The sequence below is a fragment of the Corvus moneduloides genome, chromosome 3, assembly GCF_009650955.1.
Source record: "Corvus moneduloides isolate bCorMon1 chromosome 3, bCorMon1.pri, whole genome shotgun sequence".
NCBI lineage: Eukaryota > Metazoa > Chordata > Aves > Passeriformes > Corvidae > Corvus > Corvus moneduloides.
The window spans coordinates 19,267,619-19,291,388 of NC_045478.1; the positions used below are offsets into that span (position 1 = coordinate 19,267,619).

A 23,770-nucleotide genomic window follows, 5' to 3' on the forward strand; every position below is an offset into this window, starting at 1 on the left:
ATGAAGCTTAAAAACTAGCCTGCTTCAAAATTGAAACATCTCTCTTCAAAATGAGTTAGCATGTACAAATTATCAATTTGGTATTTTAACTGTGTTTCCAACCTTATGGTATTCTTAAAATCTTTTGGTGAAACTCCATGAGCTTTATAATCACTAGGGTCAAAAACATGATTTCTCATCTGGTCACATCTGAATCACTTGCAATATTTTATTAATCTGGATTCTTATTTTCTAAGCAACATGTAATACATTTCTAACATTTGGAATCTTACTACAACATTCACAATCTAGATAGTTACATGAACTTTAGCAGAGTGAGTCTTTCAAAACAGAAAAACATATTCCATTTTACTAGTGTAAAAACCTTTAAAAAAATAGACTCAAGATTGGATTTTACTTAATAAAACTAAGTTTGTTTTAAATGAAGGCCTACTTTACGTAAGAAAACAGAAAAAGTGACCTGCTAAAATACTTAAATAACCTCAGTTTCTATGTTACAATTAGGAAAAGGAGTTTGATCATGTTAAAAAAAAAGCCAATATGAATATTGTTGGAAGAAAGTGACAAGGGCATACCTTTAAACATACCTGTAAAGAATCTGTTGTATGGCTAGCAGGCAGCCCACTTTTTTTATAGCCTTGACCATGTGCAGTTAGAAGCCGCCCACACAAATCAACTGCTGCCCTCCAGTTTTTACTGCTCTGGGAAGAAGAAAAGAGTAAGTAGCAAAATCATAAAGTCCCTAAAGTGCGCAACTGCTTATGTTGTCTGCAGCAGCGACATGTGCCTATCAGTAATAACAACAAGGTCAGGAGAGCCAGCCTGTAAGAAGCAGAACGTCATTTATCAAATCTGCACATCTAATTAGGCAAAAAGGGAAATCAAGCACTAATATTACCAGATCACTAAAACAAAAGAATACACAAAATCATAAGGAATTCTAAACTTAAAGCTGTATCATGTTTAATTATATAAATGAATATACTGTAATATTCACAACTTTGTTTTCTCCTAAAAAAGGAGAAAAAATTGCCAGCCATGTATTATCAATAATATCCAAATTACTCTACAGTCATGAAATATTCAATTCCCATTCTTATCTCACTGACTTCAGTATGTCAGATTATAACCCCTAGTACAGTTCTCTCAACAAAAATAAAGTTTTCTAACATTGTCCAGATACAAAATTCTTATTAATCAAAAACAAAGAACAAGGAAGAATACAATGCATAAATGATAAATTCAGAACAGTAACAACTGTTTCACCTATAAAATGTAAACATCTGAATTTTCACTGCATGACTAATTTCAAAATACTCTTAAATTTATTTTTTTATTCATAAAACAAAAACATTCCTAGTTAGACAAATCAAACTGTACTGTCACACTGTTAATCAGTTTTTCAACAGAAATATCCTAAAAAAGTCTCTGCCTTGTATAGCCTGATGCAACACACTGAAAACTTAAAACACAGATTAATGCTTCACAGGTTTTAAGCTATCATACTTTTCTATTATACAGAGGTTTTAAAGGGACATGTATCCAGCAGGTCATTCTAAAGAAAATACATCTTATTCCTGAAAGTAATATTTTTTTCAAATAGTTTCTTAATACAAAAAAAATATAAATGTAATAGAAAAGAGTCATGTTGTCTGATGAAATGTAAAGGAATAAAATACATTCATACTGGTGCTTGCAAAGTTCAGACACTAACCTTGAATTGGTATTTTATTAAATTCTCTCCAATATTTTAGAAAACATGCTGATACAGCAAACAGTCAAAAATCAGTAATAACAACTGAAGACTTTCTGACCCCCACTTTGCAGCTACACAGGCTGCAAACAGGTCACTACAGAGACCACCATGCACTAACCACCTCTCCTCTGCATCGTCAAATGCCAGATAAAGTTGAGTTCCACTGGAAATGCAGAAGTTGGCTGACAGCAAGACCATGAAACAGCATGGCAGACTGAGCCATCTATGCTCTTTTGGAAGAGCAGGAATTGATAATGCATTTATAACATCCTTCAACATCTATCTGTATCAACTTAGAGAAGCAGAAAGATACTGACATGGATTACCTGAAATTCATTCAACTTCTCAAGAGACAAACTAAATTCTTATTATCCTGAGAACAGGAGCAAACACAGACTCTAAAACTGCTAAACTTTTCATCCCAAATGAGAGTTAGCATCCAAAAATAATAACGGATCATTTATGACCAATTTAGTTGTTACAATCTTTTAAATTCTATTTCAGGCATGGACAAAAAGTACTTTATAGAGCAAGACAGTCAAGAGAAGCAAGTCTGACAGTCATTGTGAAAACAGTCCTTATTGGAAAATGAAACACAGTATTTGCAATGATTTCAAAATTGGAGCTGCCTCCTGGTCATGGAGCATAATTCTATGTGGAAGCTTAATAAAAGGCTGCTGGCAGTACAGCTTCATTTCAAATTAACTGGACACATTATTGTACCAGACTTAAGAGCTGCCAGTCCACCAGAAATCTTTATCCATTTTAAACATCCTTCAAAACCTTGCAGGTCACTTTCGTGCCTCCTATGGTCTACAATCCCACAGTTCTAAAGATCTGGGTCCCCTGTACCTGAATTTTGTTTGTAAGTTTTAAGTAGAGACCCAAGGCAAATACGGACACTACAGCTTCAGATATAGCATAAAAAATACTGAAGAACGTTCTCAAAGACAAAAATAATTATTCTGTGATGATCAGGACATGGTTGTCTAGATGTAATTGTATGAAAACACTGATTTCTCTAAGTCAACCAAGTATTATTACTAAATAGTTCACTAACACAGCAGCAGCCTGCAGAAGAGAACTTCTCTCCACACAACATTAGTATTATCTTTCCACTCCCCCCAAAAGTATGGAGCTGTTGTTGTTTTAACGAAAGCCAGCAGCTTGGATGATTTCTGTACTTTTTGAACACTATTAGACTAGATGTTTATCTTGTGAAAGGATTTTTTTTATCCATATACATAACCAAAAATTAAAACCCCAAAACATTTCAGTACTGATGACTGTACACACATCAAAGCTAGCCAAGCAGATCAGCCACCCAACACACAATGCATTATTCCTTGCAGAACTTCTCTGCTCTTCAAAAAACCCCAGAAGTCCTGGGGGAGGTTTACATACAGACAGCGAAACTGCATAGCAAAACAGATTTCAAATGTAATTCTTCTGTCAAGCAAAGAGAGGCACATGGACTGGAAATCTACAGAAAATGCGTTCAGTGATGAAAAGGGAATTCCTCTGATACACAATTTATAACATTATTCAGTGTCTCAGGAAAACCACTGAAATTTTATCCAACAAATAGATGCTTCTTAGTGAAGAAATGCAACGTCTTCCCAAAAGCACACATCTACAATTTGCGCTACTTGTGTCTCCCACCTTCTCTCAACTCAGCTACAAAAATGTAGGAAATTGCTCACTGATTTAGAAACAAAAGAACAATACCATCCCCTATTTTTAAGAATAATTCATAACTTATTACAGTGAATATGTATGTCATACCACTGTATCCATGTTTGTTATATTTGAAAATACATGCAAAAGCACAACATTAATCATGTGCAAAAATAACAGTATATGACTTTTTTAAAATAGACTCAAAGGGAGTCATTAACTCTACATGTAACACCATTAAAGTGATTAAAATGTCCTCCTCCACTAGCTATGACATGCTTCTCCCCTGTAAATTACATTGGCAGGGCACTTACACATCAGTTAAGAAAATGTAGTTAGTAACCCTTTCCTGGTCTAGCAGCTTGAAGAAATTATTCCGTATTTAGAGCAAACATTACATATTTATAGTGGCAAGATACGGCAGTCTTTTTTCAAGTACAATTTTCAAGTAACCACAAGTGGTGTAAGTAACAAAAAATCCTACAGCTACAGATTGCCTCCTAGCTTTACTGCCTTGGGCCTAAAAGCTTTAGCATTACTCTTCTGAAGCTTAAGAGCATGCCCAAAGCAAAAACAGTATCAGCAGCAGCATTGTAATTAAGGTACAAGATGGTCTGCCACATAAAAGAACATCTTGCATAGACACTGCTAGCGGGCTAAATAGAAAAGCATTTCCCATACATCAAAAATTCTCTTCTGGAAGATGGAAAGTAAGTGTGAAAAAAAAGTTTTTCCTAGTTAAGACACTGGTGGGTACAAGACTTTTTCATAAGATTATTTCCCTCTCTCAAGTCAAGCAAAACTTCGAGATAAACAGAAAACACATGTCTAGGATGGAGATCACAATCTGTTTTTTCATGTTTAGGTTTTGAAATTACCTCTGAACTCCTTAAATAGTGCTTGCAGAGACCTCCTACAGTATTCCTAACACGACAAAAAAGTTGTCTCTTTTGGAGCTTCACATGTAAAGTCACATGATTAAATTAAAAGATGTTAAATACTAAATACAGCCTGTCCTGATAAATCCTCACTACTTTTACTCAGCAATTTTTCATCCATTTTTTCAAAAATAAAGTAAGTGCAAAATACCTTGCTACGTCATCAGATAAAATAAGGCTCAGTCATGCAAAAGTAATGAGTTTTATACAGGAACACAATGGTTAAAGGAACAAGGCAATGTTTACAATGCTGCTAGATGCAACTATTTCCAGGACAGAAATCTTTACAATAATGAAAGGATTAAGTTAAGCTTTCCTTTGGAAGTAATTTGTTTTGGTTTTCTGCACTGAAGTAAAAAATTAAGCAGTTGAAATTATCGTATCAGTCTGGTTTGACATTTACAACTTTTATGTCTTTTTGTAAAACATTCAGATGAAAACATAAATATATACACAGATAAACAGAAACATTATTAAAATCTGTTTTGCAACCATCTGCATTACATAAAAACTCAGTCACTTAAAATAATTTTTTGTAACTTTTGCATATAAAGAAAGGTTTACGATGTGATTTAAAGGCAATTAATTAAACCCCAGTGTCATTTCCATTAAAAACTACTGTAGTTTGGCTAGTACTATTGAATGATATAGTACTATCATGAATAGACTAATATACAGATTTTTTTTTCCAGTTTCTCCTCAGTCAGTAGCTCCCAATTATCTTGAGAGAAACACAATATTAAATATATATGATGATTGTTACTTACAATTAGCTGTTTCAAGCCTACAAATGACTGCTCTACAGAGTTGGCATTTAAAACTTGTCTCTTCACTGCAGCCTGCTCCCCCAAGAAGCGAAGCATTAAGTCTTTTACCGCATCTCCCTTGGTGTTCATGGAACAGAAAAAGAAAACAGATAACAAGACTATTTAAAACATTATTTTGGAAAAAAAAAAATGCAGAATTAAAACTGAGCAAAAGAGTTCTTTCCTCTAAAGAAATACATATTCTCCAGTATGTTAGGTGTGAAATAAACATAACTGCACATGAATATACAGCATTGGAATGAAAACTTCTACATTTACTCCACATAATTTACTATATTTTTTTCTCCATGTATAGGTTTCAGTTAGCACTGACACATTCAGGTTAATTTGCTTCTTATACTGCTATCGTTCACAGATCTTATAAAATACTCCTCAAAGATCTTATAAAAACCAGAAAGTTCTACAGGTTTTTGTAATGTATGTTAACATTGAAAGGTGCAATCTACTGATCTAAGATAAACACATGATAAGCTAGCCTTAAATATCCAGAAAATAAACTTTGAGAGATCATAAACCAAAGTAAACAGCAACCCTTCAACAAGTGTTTTAAATTTCAAAAGAACTAGCTGCAGGCATCAGTCACAGAAACTGTGTTATCTGACCTCAATAGCTTTTTGCCCAAAAAGAGGGTGAACTGCATATAGTAACAGTAGAGTTTAGCTATGACAAAGAGAATTGACATTAAGTGTTTCAATTTTCCCCATGGACAGTGATAGAAAACATAGTTGTGTTTTCTGTCTAGTTTCTTAAGCAATGAGATTGCAACTGCTTTTTCACTACATGGAAATTTTTTACCTCTAATGATGTCACTTATTCTATGAATAAACAACATATCTGCCTCTCAGACAGAAGAGCCTGAAGAATTAAGAAACGACAGTGTGTGCAAAATGACATAAATACAGAAGAATTTTTAATCCCCCTGACAGTACTTTGGATCCAACAGTCCTCTGGTGTAGAAAAAAGTACAAATGAATGCAATGAAACAAAGGACAATGACAGAAGACAGCAACTCATGAAAAAAGGCATAATGGAAAGAGCATAAAAAGCAGCACTCAGATTTGTTCTGACACTTGGAGAACACTCGTACAATCTTCACCATACACAACCCAAGATAGTTTAAAAACTAATGGTTTTTAAATGATTGTCAAAAAGTAGCATACAGCTGAAATAAAAATCATTCAGTATTTTTCTTGGTGTGATTTATCCACATAAAACTCGTCTTACAATACATTTTCTGAGCAAGCAAGCCAAAATATAAAGTCCCAAGCTCTTCGACACGTCACATGAAATTTCAGTCCTTCCCTGAAGCACACCTAGAGTTCACTCATTGCAAATGCATTTTTCAACCAACTTCTGTCTCCACTGCATGTAGCTTGGTTTAACATCTTGCATTAACATTCGGCATTAGCAAACTATTCATACCAAAGCTATACAAACCTTGTCGGAAGCTGCTTTAACATTGAAAACATACTTCCCACAATGTTTCAGTTAACATTTCAAGTACTCTACAATTACAGTTTCATTAAATACACAATTTACAATACTATGGAACAATGATACCAAACTAGGGGATGTCAAGTCAGTCACGGCATGCACTCAGGCCACAGAAAAGCAGTAAGTGAAAGTGAGGAAAGTTTTCTAAACACAAAGCACTTCAAAACTTGTTCCTGTGGACATGTCTAGGAGACTCTTATAAATTATAAACAATGAAGAAACCAGTAGGAATGCCCTTTAATTCCACTGATGATTTTACATCAGGTCTTTTGTAGAAATACATCACATAGACATTGCCAAACATCTTCTTTTCAATTATGTACTAAATGGTAGATCTGCATATTTGCACGAGCACAGATTTAGGGAATCATCAGCAGAAACAAGCCTTTAATCCTTGACTGGACTGAGGAAGGTGAAAGAGAACTATTCTATAAAAGGAAGCTTGCAAAAAGGAGACCACCATCCTCGGAGATTGCAGAAGGGATTCATTCTGTCCAACCGATTGGCTGTCAGGAGAGAAAGTGCACACTGGAATAACTCATCAAGGTCTAAGTGATATTTTGGGCAGGACTGGAGGAGGAATAGCTTCCTCTTACAGTGTTTTCTTCCATGCTAATTATTTGGCTCTGTGATAACATGTTTTAAGATAAAGTTAACCCAAGAAGCAGCAGTAGCATTTCATATGTCTAAACTGGTATTTATTGCTTGTGAACAAAACCCAAGATTTTTCAGATAATGCATCTATAAATCTGGACCTGCTTCACTCCAGAAACTTTTCTGCTAGCTCCTGCAGATTGAGAAGTTACTGCAGACTGCTCTCTGCTTGTATTTGACTATTGACTGATGGTCCTTGTTATGCATAATTAAAGTATCCAAACCCTCAACACCATCTATCTAAACAACAATTCTATTATCCAGAGGCACAGATATCAAAGAGTAGGATTAGCCTGTTTCAAGAAAACCCAAAATATTATGATGGTTAGCTTGGCTGAGCAGCCAGGATAAAACAGCTTCATGAGAAATCCTGAGTAAATCCTGAGATCTGAGTAAAATTTCTCAAATTCTGAAAAAAATGCTTTATGGCTTCTCATCAGTTAGAAATTGATAGAAGACAAAAAATTACTATATTGTTTGCTTTACGATCTCCTCTAGAGTTTTTAATTTTGGGGTTATCCCTTCCCAGCAGCTTGCTGCAGCACTCAATCTTTCTTACAGGTTATACCTTTCCATTGCTTAGGGAAGATAGAAATGATGCAATTTCAGTCAGTGTTAACATTATTTAGACCACTGTGAACATGAGTGAAAAATGTTATTTCCCACTTGACCACAACAGTGAATTCCACAAACAAAGCTGTCTGCTATTAAGACTCTGTAGCACAGCTTAGAGGGTTTGTATATATTCCGAATGTGAGCACTAACTTGGAGAAAACTTGGAGAAATAAAGTACTTAAAAATACAACCAGCTTCGGCTTCTATGGAAACTGTCAACACCGGTTTTCAATGTACCAAACAAACGTCACTATGAATAAACCAGATCTGGTTTTAGCCTCTTCCTGTACAAGGCAGCAGTGACACTGCATTTTCTAATTAGGACTGAAGTAATACACACAAGGTGACCATCAGCAACAACGTGAACCACTAGGATACACAGATTACTGGACAGCTCTTCTACAGTATTTCTAAAAATAATCATAGACAAAGATACAGTAATAGACTCTTACCTGGATATTATCGAATTTTAATCCAGGCATGGTGAGATTCTCTTTATCTATGAACACGGCACTGTACTGTTGTGTGGCAAGTGAAATGAGAACATTTCTTGTTTCCTCACTAGGAATCCAAGCATCATTTCTTCTATCTAATTCACTCATATTTAAGGCTGTGGCAAATGGGTCATCACTCCCAGCAAAAACAGCTTGGATTTGTGAGAATGGCTTGGGGGATTGAGTTATTTCTAGAGATGATGGAGGACCATCTGCTTCAGGTCTCCCATTTTGCATGGGGAAGGTAGGGTTGGATGAAGAACCACCTCCACCATTAGAAAGAGAGGACATTTGCTCTGGAACTGAAGAGCTTGCATTGGGATTACTAACAGAAATAAAATTGGATGTGGTAAATGAATCAAAAAAATCAGAAGCTAAAGTATTAGTGTTAACGGTGTCGCCAAAGAACTTGCTTAGACTAGGACTTGGTTGAACCACCTGTGGATTAGACTTCACTGGAGTCTCTATTATACTACTAAAACTAGGAGATTTTACCACCTGAGGCTCAAAACCGTCAGGTAGGAATAACTGTGGCTGGGTACTAGGATTGTTTGCTTGGCTGAAGATGGTGCACACAGGAATGGGCTCAGCCTCAGAAGATGGTGTGGTAGTATTGAGTGACAAAATTTGGTCCTCAGGTTTGCTTTCATCAATATTATTTGGTTTTGCTTCAACAGGAACGCTGTTTCCCAACTTTGGATTCTCCTTAACTGCTTCCTGAATTGAGTCTTCCTTTAAAGATGCCTGATCATCTGTTCCAATATCAGAAAAGTCTTTAGGAGTTTCTTCATGTTCAGTTTCACTCTCATTACTTAAAAACTCTTCTTTATCCACTTCTGCTTGTGTTTTTTTATTATCTTTAGCTTCCATTTGGTCTACAATCTCCTGAAGACAACCAAGTTCACCTGTGTCATCTTCACTGTTGTTTGGAGAATCTGAAATAATGACACTCTCCATCATTTGCTCATTAAGTTTATCTGCAAAATTATTTGAATCCTCTGATACAGTTTCATTCCCTTCAGACTCAAATTCATCTCCACCAAGATCGATGGTTTCCTCATGAAAGAGAATTTCTTCCTGAGTTTTCTGCTGAACTACGTCTCTGCTGTCATCTTCATCTGAGGTGCTCTTCGCATCCTTAGCATTGCTTTCATTATGTTCCATAGTAACTAAAGAAGAAGAAGCCCCCACCAGAACAAGAATTAGTTTTATTACTTGTGTATCACGCAGGTGTCAAAGTGAAACTCCTAAGTATCATACAAATACTGAAATTTTTGCTTTAGAAACAAAGTAATTTCATTATTTCACATCTTCCCTTTGACATTTTTCATTTAACGTCTAACCGCAGAATTAATTCTGAAAATATTTTCCCTTTATCCTTTCTGCAAGTCGTAAAACTATTTAGATTGAAGAGCAAATACCTGCCACTAAACACAGATGAAACAATATCATAGAATCACATCAGACAATGGTTTGGTTTGTAAAGAGACCTTACAAGATCATCTGATTCCGAGCCCCCTACCATGGGCAGGGACACCTTCCACTAGACCAGGTTGCTCAGAGCCCCATCCAACCTGGCTTTGAACTCCTTCAGGGTTGAGAGCTCTCGAACCTCCCCTGGCAACCTGTTCCAGTGACTCAGTATTTGCTCCCCTGGCCGCAAAAACCCGCTAGGTCCCGGTTTCAGCAAAGGGAAGCGTGGGTTCAGGGCTATCTCCAGCGCAGGCTACCGAGCACGGGCCAGCTAAGCAGGAGGAGCGCTCGCCGGCGACAGCAGCGCCGCTTACGAACCCCCGCAGCCCCGGGCTGGGCTCGGCGCAGCCTCCGGCGCCACCGTGGCCTCCCCAGTCCGGAACACCCGCGGCGGGGGTGGGCCCGGCCCCCGCCGGCGCAGCCCCGAGGCCACCTCAGCGACCACCCGGAGGCCCGTCAGCTGCGCGGCCACGCCACGCCACGCCACGCCACGCCACGCCACGCCACGCCACGCCACGCCACGCCACCCCGTCCCGTCCCGTCCCGTCCCGTCCCGTCACCTCCGAGCCACCGCCGCTCCCCCCCGCACAGCGCCTGCGCACGGGCCGGACAGGGCGGGGCTGCGCGCGCGCAGCTCCCGGAAGCGGCCGACGACGGGCCGCGCCGAGGGCCAGAAAGCATTGGAGGCGACTAGGGGTGTCTGACTGCGCTGGGGGGGTCGTGATGGAGGACGACGCGCCGGTGATTTACGGGCTGGAGTTCCAGGTGAGCGTGAGGCGAGATTAAGGGAGGGTTGGCAGGTGCCGGTCCTGCTTCTGAGAAGGCGGTGGCCGCGGGGTCGGGTGTGTGCAGAGAGGCAGGGGAGAGCCCGCCCGGGGGAGACCGGCGTCCTTCCCCGAGCCGGGACTGGGGGCACCACGGGCACCGCCGGGTTGTGGTGGCTTTTGGCAGCTGCGTTGGGGTGTTTAAGGGTGGCTGGACAGCGGCCGGGAGTCGGTCTCCCCTCCCAAACGCGCTGTTTGCAGGTGCGGGGCCCGGGCAGGGCTCCTTGTCCCCGTTGTGCCGGGGGTCTCCTGCCCGGGCACCGCTCCCTGCTCCGCCTCCGGAAAAGGCTTTGTCTGGCGCTGGAGTGGTACGAAAGTACTGTCAAAGACATCCTTGATTCTGCCTTGTCAGAAAAAAAAATTAAAAATTGTTTTTCTGACAAGAGAGCATGAAACTGTTCCCAGTAAATTACGAGTTTTAGTTGGATATACCCAACTGTAAATCTGCATGAACTTTGTGGGATCTCCCTGTGAGGTCTATGTATGTGCCTTTGTCCCATGGGACAAATCTGTCCATCATATCAGTATTATGGCTGTAAGGAAATGGAACTGTCTAACTTAGAAACTTACTGATCATCTTCTTAGAGGAACACAGGTGGTGTGTTTAATGAGGTTTCTGTAAGTTCTGAGAAAGCAGAGTCAGAGGGACCCTAGTTCATTCTTCCTCCACTAAGGGCTTTACTCAGCTGTTGTGTGTTCTCTTTGGCAACAGCTGGCTTATCATCACTAGCCTTTATAGCAGTAATACCTGCAGAAGAAAACCAGCACCTCCTAACAAAGCAATTCATTCTACAGTAGATGTAGTAATATAAATATCTACACGTGCCCTTTTTTTTTTGGCACCTTTGCTAAAGTGTTCTTGAAAATTAGTGTACAAAGGCTCTTTGTAACAAATGTTCTGCATACTGAGTAGTGTGCTCTGTAGTCCTGACTATACCAGTAGCTTTCATTAGCAAATTTTGTATTTGTTTGGTTGTCCTCTTGTATAGGAGCTGCTCCGTAGTATACACCTGCCCTAAATGTTGAATCTGCTGAAGTCTGATAAAGTCTGATAGCATGCTGTCTGTATTGTATGGTAGTATTTTGTGATTGGCTAGACATGGCTGTAGCTCATACTTCAAAATTAATGGAACTTATACTTAAATCTCTTTTGCAGAACAGAATATATATTCTGTACTTAATAAAATTCATAGTGCCTTTCTAGAAGGTCACATATAATTCATCTTCCAAAAATTTGGGGAAGCTACTGTGTGTTGTCTGGGACCTTCATGGACCTGTGTACCCTGTCCCCCCCCCCCAAACCATATGTCTCCCACAGACTTCTTCTCTCCTTTGAAGTACGTAACTTGTTGGAGTTGTCTGGCAGTAGGATAAAGCAAAAGGATGAGGTAAAGTAGCTGTAATGAAAGGAAATTACTGTTAATACAGATCACTTAGGGAGAGAGTGAGGAAAGAAGAGATGATTTATGGGTAAGTCAGAAAGGGAGCGTAGAGATGGAGGCTCTGTTTCTGATCTCCATTAACTCCCAGTGTGGCTTTAAAACAAATTGCCTCTCTGTGCTTTTTGAAAGTGGAGAGACACTAATAGAAACTTAAACCGAGAACTTATCTGGTTTTTCCAACTTGCATCTGTACGTCTTATAAGAAAGATTATTATTTTTTTAAGCATCATTTCTTCTGTGTTGCTAGATAAGAATGGTTAGTTGCATCATCACAATTACCTCTTTTTGTCTGAAGGCATCTCTTCAGACTAATTTTTCAGCCAAGTTTTAAAGATTTTGTCTTAGCTTCTTATGTTTGGGCTCCAGCAGTCAGTAAAAGTCCATCTTTGGCCACTGGTGGAAAAAGTATAGTTGTGTGGATGTGCTTTTCATCTGATCTAATGTGACCATATTTGTAGGAACATAAAGCTAATTCCTCCTAGGTGCTATCCACCAACTACCTTAAAATTATTTCTGCAAGGTTTCTATTCGCTTCTGTGTGCAGAATGTGTTCTGACGTATTGGCATACATAAGGTCACTCAGAGTAATGAATAAATACATTTTTCTCTTGTTTAATCTCTTAGGTTTGTCTGTGAGCTATATGAACATTGTACAGACAAGCAAATTACGTGTGACTTTTAGGGTGTATGACTCTTTTTGTGACTTTTAAAAAGACAATCTCACCATAGTTGCTCTGTCTGACTGCAGTGAGAAGATTACAGTGGATGGTGAATGAAAATGTGATATACTGCTTGAATTAAGGTACTGAGTGATGTGGCTGTGGCTCATGATGATGAATACAAAGCAACAGCAGCAGCTGCAGAACATTTCAATACCAAGGTGGTTCTTCTAAAGGGAACCTTGGTGGAATTCATCAATATCCTCAATTATAAGAATGCAATGAATGAGGTCCCAGGACTGTTGTTAAGTCCTGGTTTTTGTCAGTGAAATTATGTCTTTCTTGTCCTGTGTAGGGTTGACCTGGGCTTTACTGTCTAACCTGGAGTACCTGGTATGTTTACCCTGTGTTGAATTCAACACAGGCTTTCATTTTCAGGGAGTCACAATTTTCCCCATGTTTTTCTTGAGGGTTTAAACAGTGACATTTTGAGCAGGTGTGAAAGCACCCCTGAACATCTCAAAATACATTATTTGCCTGAGTTTAAGATTGACTGGATAATGTTTATAGCCCTGGAAATGAGCAGTGTGGAGTGGTGCTTTCTGGGATAGGTATTTGGTTCAAGCCTACAGCTTGCTTGTTTAAAAGTATGCAGAAGCCAGCCAACATCATGGGATGAGGGAAGAGGAACATGGCTTATGCCAGAGAGTGATCATTTTAGAGCGTGTGTTTGGCACATTTAATGGCTTTTGGAGATACCACAACACTGAGCTAAATTTCAGCATGCTGGATACTCCTACTAGAAGTTGCATGTCAAAAGTACGTAGAATTGCGAGGGAAAAGGATAATGAGCAGGAGGCAAGAACAGCAGAAAGCCACCTGGCTGAGCACAGGGCTGTGCTGTGCCTGGGCAGCTCCAGCAGCACCCTGAGATAGGGTCTGGCTGAAGCAGGGTTGAAAAAAGTGCACTAATGCTTTGATAGAGTTAGTGTTCTGCATTGTGGTTGTCGTGCTTCTTGAATAAGCAGTACTTGGCTCATTTTGTGTTGTCTGTTAGTTGTTAACAGGTTTAATTAATCTGAACAGAGGCTATTGATTTTTAGGACTTGCCTGCTTGCAAGAGTAAGATGAAACTTAATTTCTCTAAAACCAAATGTGTTTTCTTATAGTAAGAAACTTAAACAGTGCAAAATAGCAACTGAAATAGATTGTAGAAGACCTGTGACCAATGTGTGTATACCTATTGTCATCAGTATGTATTGAGAATAGCTCAACTGACTTACCTGTGATGGAGTAAAAGCCAGGTATAGATTTACTAGAAGTGGTAAAATGGGTCTTCCTAGGAAAATGTGTGTCATCTGTGAGCTACCCAGGGAAACTTGTGCTGACTTTCAGACTCGCTGTGTTCCTGGTATGGGAGTGCAGAGCCTATCGCTCCTATTGGCAGTGGTGTTCTCTTCCCTGGGGGAAGCTCTTGTGGTCTCCTGTGGGTTCAGAGAGACTGGCCTAAGCAGAATGTACATAATAATTTTGGTCCAGCTTTAGCAAAGTCTTTGGAAGATTTACTTTGAAAATTGAATCAGTTTAAGAAACTGCATAATAATGTCATACTAAAATTCCTAGCTTTTGTGTCAGTTCTCTTTCTTCTCTAAGATTACTTGCCTCATGAGTGCCAATCCTGTATATTTTAAACCTTTGTGCTTTAAAGTGTTAGTAGAGGAACAAAAGTTGCTAAGTGGCAAAGCTCTCTTCACTAATCCCCCAAAGATTTTCATAATGCATGAAGTAGAACAGTTGGAAAGTATTTTTTAGGACCCTCAAGCAATTAGTAGGATCGTCCTAATGTTAGGTATGGTACAGAGAAATGACAATATAAAGATACAGCTAGGTGAACTTGAAGGAACTTTTACATGATGATTGTTACCTTCACAACAAATGAATGGGTTTTCTGAGGATTGTGCTATGCAGGTCTTTGTATGCGGGTTACGTTTGTTGTTGTGAGGGTTTACAGAATCTGTCAGTCTTTGGAATAGGGTCAGTGCACTAAATACATCAGTGATGGGAATTCTTGTGCTGTGAGAGACTTGGGGAAAGCAGCTGTCTGAGAGCATTGAAGGTCACCTGGGCATGTGTGCTGCCAACCTTTTCACTGATAGTCACTGCAGCTTATTAGAGTCACTGAGAGGGTCTCCTACTGTGGTGGGAGAAACAAGGCTGTCTTACCTAAGGATAAATCGAAGTGTACTTACTTGAAAATTGAAATTGTGCCAGAAGGCAAAAATAACATTCATGACATTAGCAGCCTGGGGCTTGTCTGGGGAGGGCAGGGAACTTGTATTTTGCCTCCAGAATGAGGCATCAGCAAATCCAGCTCCCCACCGCAAGTTGCAGTACACTAGTTCTGGTTTTCAGCATAAGCAGATGGTCAAATAACTTTAAATTCAGATTTAGGGATTGCAAGCCAAATACTGTGTCCTCACATTTTGCATTGCAAGTTCACGGTTTGTTAGTACAGATTGATTGTATGAATTTCAAATGATCTCTGGTCTGCAGAATATTTTTTGTTTGTATTAAATGTAATACAAATATTCCAATGTTGGAGTCTGTTTGTTTTCTTGTTTGTTAATACCAAACCAGTGCAATGCATCAGCAGGACAACATATGTATTGAACAAGTACTTTTTTGTTTGTCTATTAATGCCATAAATAGTAACAGTCAAATTAACAAAGCAAACAAAAAAAACTCCAAACCAACCAAAAAAAAAAAAAAACCAACAACAAAACAAAACCACCAAACAAACAACCAAAAAAAACCCCAGACAAACAAACAAACAAAAAAAAAAATCAAAAAAACCAGCCCAAAACTCTGTGCATTTGGCTGGTATTTTAGATATTGAGTAGTGAAAGTTTTTCGGAAGAAATTATGAACAAAGTGTAGAGAATCAGTGCATTGCAGTTCCATAATGCCCTTAGTTTAAACCAACCTTCTTTATCCTTTTGAGGTTTGTCATTGTGTTCTTCTGGATCATCTCTTGCTGTTGTCAAGGACGATAGACTCTATTCTATTTCTTTTTCTCAGAGGTTTTTATTATTCTGCAGGTGGCCTAAATTGTCAAGGACACGGTAGAAGGTGATCTTTGCCCAGCATCACACTGAGCATAGTGTAGGCATAGACACAATGCCCAGTCTCCAAGTTAGTCTTACCTGCATTCTGCTACAATGATTGTTGTTTCTTTTGCTTTATCTTGATACTTCTGTCTGTCGCACTTGTGTGCTAGAGTTTTGCATGTCTATTTTTTTTGGTGGATTTGCAGTTTAATTGTTCTGTTTTGTAAAACTGCTTGCTTTAAACTGTGCGCGTTCCCTCATAGGGCTGTTGGTAAATATGGAATTTGGACATGTAGCCAAAAAGTTTTGTGGTTCACAATGTTTTAAACTTTGCTTGCTAATATTTTTTTCCTATAGTTAGGCCTTCTTTAAAAACAAAATGATGTGATTTTAAGTTGTTGCATTGTCTAGCACTATCAGGTGGGACATGACTTGTTTTCTTGCTGCTTGTGTGTTTCAGATGTGTATTCTGGGTATTTTCTAAGCATTATGGCAATTTTTTTAGTAAGTAAGTAACTTTAGTAAGTTTAATATCTTGGGTAGAATCATTAAATGATTTGGGTTGGAACAGACTTTACAGATCATCCAGTTCCAACCCCTCCCTGCCACGGGCAGGGACACCTTCCACCGGACCAGGTTATTCAGCCTGGTCTTGAACTCCAGGGATGGGGAGTCCGTGACCTCTCTGGGCAACCTGTTCAGTGCCTCACCACCCTCACAGTAAAGAATTTTTTTAAAATATCCAAACTAAACCTGCCTTCCATTCTCCCTTGTCCTGTCACTATGTACCTTTGTGAAAAGTCCCTTTCCAGGTAAGCCCAGTAGTAAAGTCTTCTTGGGCTATATACAGTTTTGTGTTCTGTGGGTGCAGACATAGAAAAATAATAATTTCCATTTAGATTAATCAATATTCATTTTACTATGCTTTTTTACTTATTTCCTATCTATGAGCTGCATTCATAACGCAGGATGCTTGATGAAAGATTTAATTTGCAACCTGCTCTGACAGGTTACAGTACAAGATGACAAACTTAAGACATTTTCCATGATCTTGACAGTGCTTCAGTTTCAGTTGTATTGTTTGTTACAAGGATTACTTGGTGTCTTCATCTGTTGAAAGAACTTCTTTTTCTCTCAGAGTAACTCAAGAGTAGACAAAATTACACATATCTTTGTGCAAGAGGCGACTGAAAGTCTGTTGTGCTGATACAGATACTATGAATCAGAATCTTCCTGATTTATGAGTGGTTGATGAGTTTGAACTTTGTATCCTGTGTATAGATGTTGCAGGGGTTTTTTTCAGGGGATAAACAATAGTGTATTTGTTCTTTTGAAATGCGTTAAAATATTTTTTTTATCATGCCTTTGATTTTTTTTTTTCTGCAAAATGGAAAATTATTTTAAGTAAGAGCTAGAGAAGCTGATGATATAAATGTTACTATGTATTTACACAATTTTATGTTGGGCACCTTGTGTCCAACTTTATGAATTTTTGAAAGCAGCATGATGAGACCTAATTGAAAAGCTTTAAAAGGGCTGGAAACCCCTTTTATTTATTTATTTTATTAAAGATCCTAGCGATCTCTACTTCTCTTTTTTGTATAGAAACAACAGAAGCTTCTTTGATTGAAGGAGTTATGTAGCTGTGGAGTTATTTCTAGTGTTTTCTCAAAATAATTGAGAGCAGGTCTTTTGAATGGAAAGAAATGCTTGCAAAGATCTGCAAATGTAAATTCTTTTAAAGACAAAAGCTTTTCTCCAATCATCTTGGTGGACTTAAGTTGTGTCTGTCAATCAGGAACACTCTAGGCTTCTTGTAGATGAGTGCTGCATAAATAAGAAAGTAAAGCAGATTGGTATGGATTCACGCTGATCTTTGATCTGCATTTGAGTATTTTGAACACAAACTATTTGTATGTTCTCTCGTTCTTCTTTTTTCCCTACATAGATATTATAAATGTATGTATAGGATATTAGCCTATACCTTACTAAGCTTGTTGCATCTTTCAACTTTTTATGCTCCATCTTACACAAAATATTACACTGTTTAAATCACACATTTCAGATACCAGAAAAGAAGTATCTGCTCTATACAAGTCCAGAGATGATTCTGAAAAATCAGTTTTTTCTTAGTGCTGTTGCCAGACGATGGCTTGCATGGCTTTGCTTTATTTAAGAAAAGTCAAATATCTTCAAGTTGCTTTTCTGGAATTAAATTGCTCTAAATTTGGGTATTGGGATATAATATATTCCAAATACTCCCTTCCAAGCTTCTAGGCATCTTTTTTATATCAATTTAAAAAGAAGTTTCAAATGGAATGATATTGAAGTGTTCCTGAATCCAGAAGGTAACAAGCTGCATGACAGGATGGCAGTAAGAAGGGCCATTCAGCAGTTACCCGAATCCTATAGGCCTTAGTGCCTGGAGAGAGCTGAGCTATTTTATGCCAAATAGGATGGGAATTCGAAAGATTTGTTTTTAGATTTAAAATAGTAATTTTGAACAATATTATTAAGGGTGTCTTTTGCATGGAGAAATAGCAGCTATTCCTCACGATTTATAGTTGCTAAAAATGCCTTTGAATATTAGTTTACCTTCTATTTACTCAAAATTATCTGAGAGTCTCTACTAATGACTAGTGCAAACTAGTGATTGTGGTTTTAGTTCAAGCTGTGCTTTATTTATCCCATGGCCCTTCACTGCTTTGTTTCACTTCTTCCAAGACTGTGGTTGGTACAACTTGAAGAAGAAAGGCAGAGACTCTCCAATGCCATTAACATAATACAACAAAGAAATAACATTATGACAAAAGTGTTATGGATAAGTAACAAATTGCTTCTCCCACCATTCAGACAACTCTTATCTCTAGTGGACTGCAGTGGAAAAGAAGAGGCTTAGATTTTAATTTGCTTCTAAACTTGGTGGCTAATGGTGAGAAAAAGTTATTTTTTACACAGGCATATTCAACCTGAATGGTGTGAAAACTTCTGTAAGAACAGCCTTTCTTGGATATCATATTGTTTTTTAACAATAGTTAAAAATTGTTCACTGTTCTATGGAATAAGATAAAGGAAAATTAGTTTGGAGGAGATGCTGTATTTAATCTTTTCACTGTTATAATGGAGATCAGGTAACGTATTTAGCACCTGTGTGTTCCCCAATCCTCACAAGGTATGACAAATTGCACAAAAAATGTGTTAAGCAAAATGGACATAAAGGACAGGAAAGTTTGCAGTTTGTAAGAATGTAATGCTTAAAATGATAATTGATATATAAGCTTCAAGATTTTTGCTGAAATTAATGTATTTTATTAATTGTACTTTTCTAATGGGTTTCTTCTTCTCTAGGCACGAGCTTTAACACCTCAGACAGCAGAAACAGATGCAATTAGATTTTTGGTTGGAACACAGTCCCTTAGATATGATAATCAGGTAATTTTTCTGTCAAATGTCAGTTGTAATTTTTACCTCTTTTTGTAACATTGTTCCAATATCATCCCTCTTTCTTTCTCCCCCCTGTTGAATGTGAACATTGACTGATAGTTAACGACTTCTGTGGGTAGAATGTAAAGATATTGGTAAGAAATGTAGGTGAATGAAAGCTGTGTGTATTTTCTGAAAATCATACCACTCCTCCAAATTGTATGACTAAATCAGATTGGCTTAGTAAAGAAACTGCCGTATTTTTGTTAATTTGAATCTATAGATGCTCTGGAACCATGAAGAGAAGTAAAGTAAAACAAAAGTCTTTAAGCCTTAATTGCTTCTAATGGGACTCCTGGTACATGCACAGTATGTGAAGCTTCATAAACTGGATTTTTCAATATTCATTATTGGCAATCATCTGTGTCCTTTCTGATCATGAGTTTAACAATTCAAACTAAAATCTGAGTGACTTTCATGCCTCAATTTCTATTGGGGTGTTTCTTCTGCAGTTAGGAGTATGAGTTGTAATTTAATTTTTGTGATTAAATTTCAGTAAAAGTTATACCGAAGCAAGTTCTTGGGGCTGAAAGGGTTAGAAGGCTGTATTGAGTGCAGGTGGCAAGGCTTGGGTAGCAGGAGAGCTGTAGTGGTGGCCTCTGAGAAGAAGCCAGGGGTTGCCTATGCCAGACATGGCTGGTTCCACTGAGTCCACTCCAGGACACAGGTGAGTCAGTTTCCCATGAAGGCCCTGTGCTGAAGCAGAGGAGAAGAGTGAGATGCAAAGAGCATCAGGGAGAAAACACCCATAACCACCATATCCCCCTGCCCCACTTGAAAGGGTCAGAGGAGTCTGGGGTGAAGTTCAGCCTGGAAAGTAGGGGAGAGAAGGTACTTGTTTATTTTAACTGCCAATAAACTAATTCAGTCACCCAAGTCAAGTCTCTTTTGCCCAGAATATTAGTTAGTAAGTGACCTCCCTGTCTGTAGCTGGGCACTTAAACTATCTCATTCCTGTTGTTCCCGGTTTCTCCCCCTGTCTTTTTGGGGAGAGCCGGTGTCTGGGTGGGGTCTCTTAGCCAAGGCTAACACCCACCATGGAAGTCCCTGGGACTGAATAGAGTGACCGACTCTTTTGAAAATGGGCTGCACAAAATGGCTTGGAACCATAGCTTTGGGCATGTGAGCTGTCAATTCCCAGTGAGGTTTTGAGTTCTTTACTCAGTGATAGTGCTGGATGAGACTCAAGAAAAGTTATTCCAAGGCATAAGGGGGACGGAATATTCAGTTTATTTACATTTCAAGTAATACTTGGGGGTAGAGTAACAAAAGAAGTGGCAGACAAACTTAGTTAAAAGTTCAATGCACATGATTATATTTTTGATTGCGCTGTTTCTTGCTCTTCAAATATTTGGTTATAATGTGGGGGGTTTTTGTTGGGTTTTTTTTTGCTTTTTTTTTTTTTTAAACTGTGATTTCTGTGATGGCTTTACTACTTGGTCAACTAATTAAATCCTGATACAAAATTGTTGAAGAGTGGTTCTCACTTAATCAGTTGATAGCCAACAGATCTTTAATAATTTAGATTTTCTGATTGTGGTAAGTTTTTTGGGTATATACTATGTATTTTAGAAATGTTTGCATATGCTGCAATTTTGAGTATGCTTTTCTTTTTCCAATGAATAACATTAACAATAGAAATGCAGGACAATTCTTAGTGTATTAACAAATGTTTGGAGGTTATTGGCCTGTAGCTGTGCCTCAGGCCATCATTTCTTCTCAGCTAGTTCCTCAATCCCCAAGAAGTGCCCTAGGCCTCAGCTCATTATAACTTAATTCAGCACTAGGTTCTCTACATTTGCTTAAAAACTTTTTTAGTTACCTGACCAAACTTATGAGCTAGCTTGCAACACTTAGTACTTTACCAAGTCCTGCACATTGACAGGTTTTATCATGTGCAGATTATTTCTTCCCTTCTGGTCATGGGCAGGTGCAGTGCAAATGAAAGAGCAATAATTTTACAGCTGACATGATAACTTTTGCCTCATTGAGGTTTATTGCTGTATGAAACAATTTTAGGTATTCATAGGAGAATATGTTTTAGGTGAAAATATTTTCCTATTAATACTAGTATTTCAAAAGAAAGGAAAGTGTTTATAAGATTTTATATTCTGTTAATATTTGACATATTAATAGTGTATAGTACTTGGCATTTGGTCCTCATGATGTGCTGGGAATGGTTTAAGTAGTAGCACTGTGTTCTACATGGTGTAGTTTTGGAACTTTTGTCCTCAGTACTTTCATTGTTGCTAAACTTAGTGCATTTATTGTACGCATTGGAAATATTCAAGTATGTAATTTATTCTTTTCTCATCTCATTCTCAGAACTCTGCAAGTTAATTTTTAGTCATGTGTCTTAGAACTTAAAATACTAATTTTCATGATTTATGTAATGCACTGCATCCCCTGTACTCAGCATCTCAAACTTTGTGCTCAGTTCTGGGCTCCTCAGTGCAAAGAAGACTTTGAGGTGCTGTGGTGCGTCCAGAGAAGGGTGATGGAGCTGGTGGCAGGTCTGGAGCACAGCTGTTTTGAGGAGGAGCTGAGGTTGTTTAGTCTGGAGGAAAGGAGGCTGGGGGGTGGGGTGTCTTATCACTGTCTACAGCTCCCTGGAAGGAGGTTTTAGCCAGGTGGGAATTAGTCTCTTCTCCCAGGCAACCAGTGACAGGACAGGAAATAGAGAGAGGAAATAGCCTTAAGTTACACCAGGAGAAGTTTAAGCTGGATATTAGGAAAAATATTTTCATGGAAAGGGTTGTAAAGGATTGGAAGAGACTGCCCAGAGAAGTGGTGGAGTCATCATCCCCAGAAGAGTTCAAAAAACCCGTGAATATGGCACTTGAGGACATGGTTTAATGGTGGACATGGTGGTGTGCAGTATTTGGTATTAGAGTATTTTTCTATGAAATTTCTGTTGTCCTTAGTATTTAGTGAAGTCACTATTCTATATATCATGTATTCAAATCAAGTTGAGTGGAAAGATCCTTAGCAAAAAACCATTGGGGGAACTTTTGCAGTTCTTTCTGTTATGCTGATTGACTTTTTCTGGTAGATGGTGTTGACTGGCATAGCTGTGAAAGATGTAATTTTTCAACTCACAACATGCAAACAATACTGTTGCATAAGAATTAAATTTCATATTTCCTAAAGATCTCAGTCTGGGCATTTCAATAGCTACCTGTGTGTTCCGCCAGTTTACAGCTGTCCATGTTGTCAGCTGAATCTGAGACATAACGACAGAGAGAAGTTTGTTACCTGTGCCTTCAAAGGGCTTCACATGGGATAAAGAGCACTCCCTTATGTGCCAAGTGACTCTTTTAACCTGGTTAGTGTGGGAAGAATCTGTGTGGCTGTAGTAAATGGGACTTAGATTTCTGATTCACTTTCTCGGATAAGAGACTTGGCCTGAGCTGCCAAAAGAGACTCCAAACAAAAACAAGGTATGAGGTTAAACTAATCTTTCTTGAAAGGCAGAAGTGTCACTCTTTAAGATGGATATGCAGTTGTTGGGGTAGATGTATAGTGTCCTGATTCCTGAGTAGATTCATAGGTTCAAGGCAGCAAATGACGTCTCAAAAGACAGCTTGATAATCAAGTGCAGAGGTGGTTCTATGCCTTGGATGACAAAATGGAAGAATAATACAAGTGATGAGGTCCAGGATTATATTTCAAGGAGGAGTTGCTGATGACTGTTTGGGCAATAAACAAAAAGGTAACATGTAAGCTCAGCCCCTTAAAAATAATATAGTGTTCAGTTGAAGTTAAGACGTATATTGCAGCCTCTGTATTTTAAGAAAATCTTCTGTATTTCTGCATAACTAAGATTTTTGCAGTGATTCAGTAGTTAATTCAGTAGACTTAATTCAGTCATGATGATAGGATGTCTCTTGGCTTCTTTTTCTTCTTCATTGTTCACCCAACTTTGAAACTTAATTTTTAATCAGGATACAATTGTTTAAAATTTGTGAGTCTTCTAAATTTATTTTTCCACTGTTGAGCTTAGGGGAATTAGTCCCGTGAGTAAAGTTCCTTCTGTATGTTATGCCAGACAAGAATCTTGCTAAATTTCTTGTATTTCTGTGGCAAGTATAGAAAAACAACTGACTAAAAGAAGGGGAGGGAAAAATGATAGTAATGTGGGCCTATCAAAAAACCAAACTCATAGCAAAGAAACCTGCAACAAACAAAAATTAAAATAATAAAATGCAAACTTAGTTCTAGATTTTAAAAATATTATCTATTTAAATACTATTTTTTTTTTCTTCATCTTTCAGTATTTTATATTTCGATACAGTATAAAAAGATTTGGTTTGTATCTTGGTAAAGA

At 38.2% G+C, this 23,770-nt stretch overlaps 2 protein-coding genes across 7 annotated transcripts in view; one reads left to right on the forward strand and one right to left on the reverse strand.

Annotated features, from left to right (window-relative positions):
• TRAPPC12 (trafficking protein particle complex 12) overlaps nucleotides 1-10,618 on the reverse strand; it is a 51,468-nt gene extending 40,850 nt beyond the window's left edge. For 2 of the 6 annotated variants that reach the window (XR_004239337.1, XM_032104514.1), the window contains exons 1-4: nucleotides 10,489-10,618; nucleotides 8,414-9,624; nucleotides 5,139-5,255; nucleotides 576-701 (exon numbers count right to left, since the gene is read on the reverse strand). Coding sequence is in view for 5 of the 6 variants with exons in the window: in XM_032104514.1 (XP_031960405.1) it covers nucleotides 576-701; nucleotides 5,139-5,255; nucleotides 8,414-9,624; nucleotides 10,489-10,609 (1,575 nt within the window). In the remaining variant the exon portion in view is untranslated. The other 4 variants (XM_032104515.1, XM_032104518.1, XM_032104517.1 and 1 more) reach the window with 4 other exon arrangements.
• Nucleotides 10,562-23,770, forward strand: part of EIPR1 (EARP complex and GARP complex interacting protein 1) — a 77,393-nt gene continuing 64,184 nt past the window's right edge. The window contains exons 1-2 of the mRNA XM_032104519.1: nucleotides 10,562-10,693; nucleotides 19,309-19,392. Of these exons, the coding sequence (XP_031960410.1) occupies nucleotides 10,652-10,693; nucleotides 19,309-19,392 (126 nt within the window). The 5' untranslated portion in view covers nucleotides 10,562-10,651. The remainder of the gene's footprint in view (nucleotides 10,694-19,308; nucleotides 19,393-23,770) is intronic.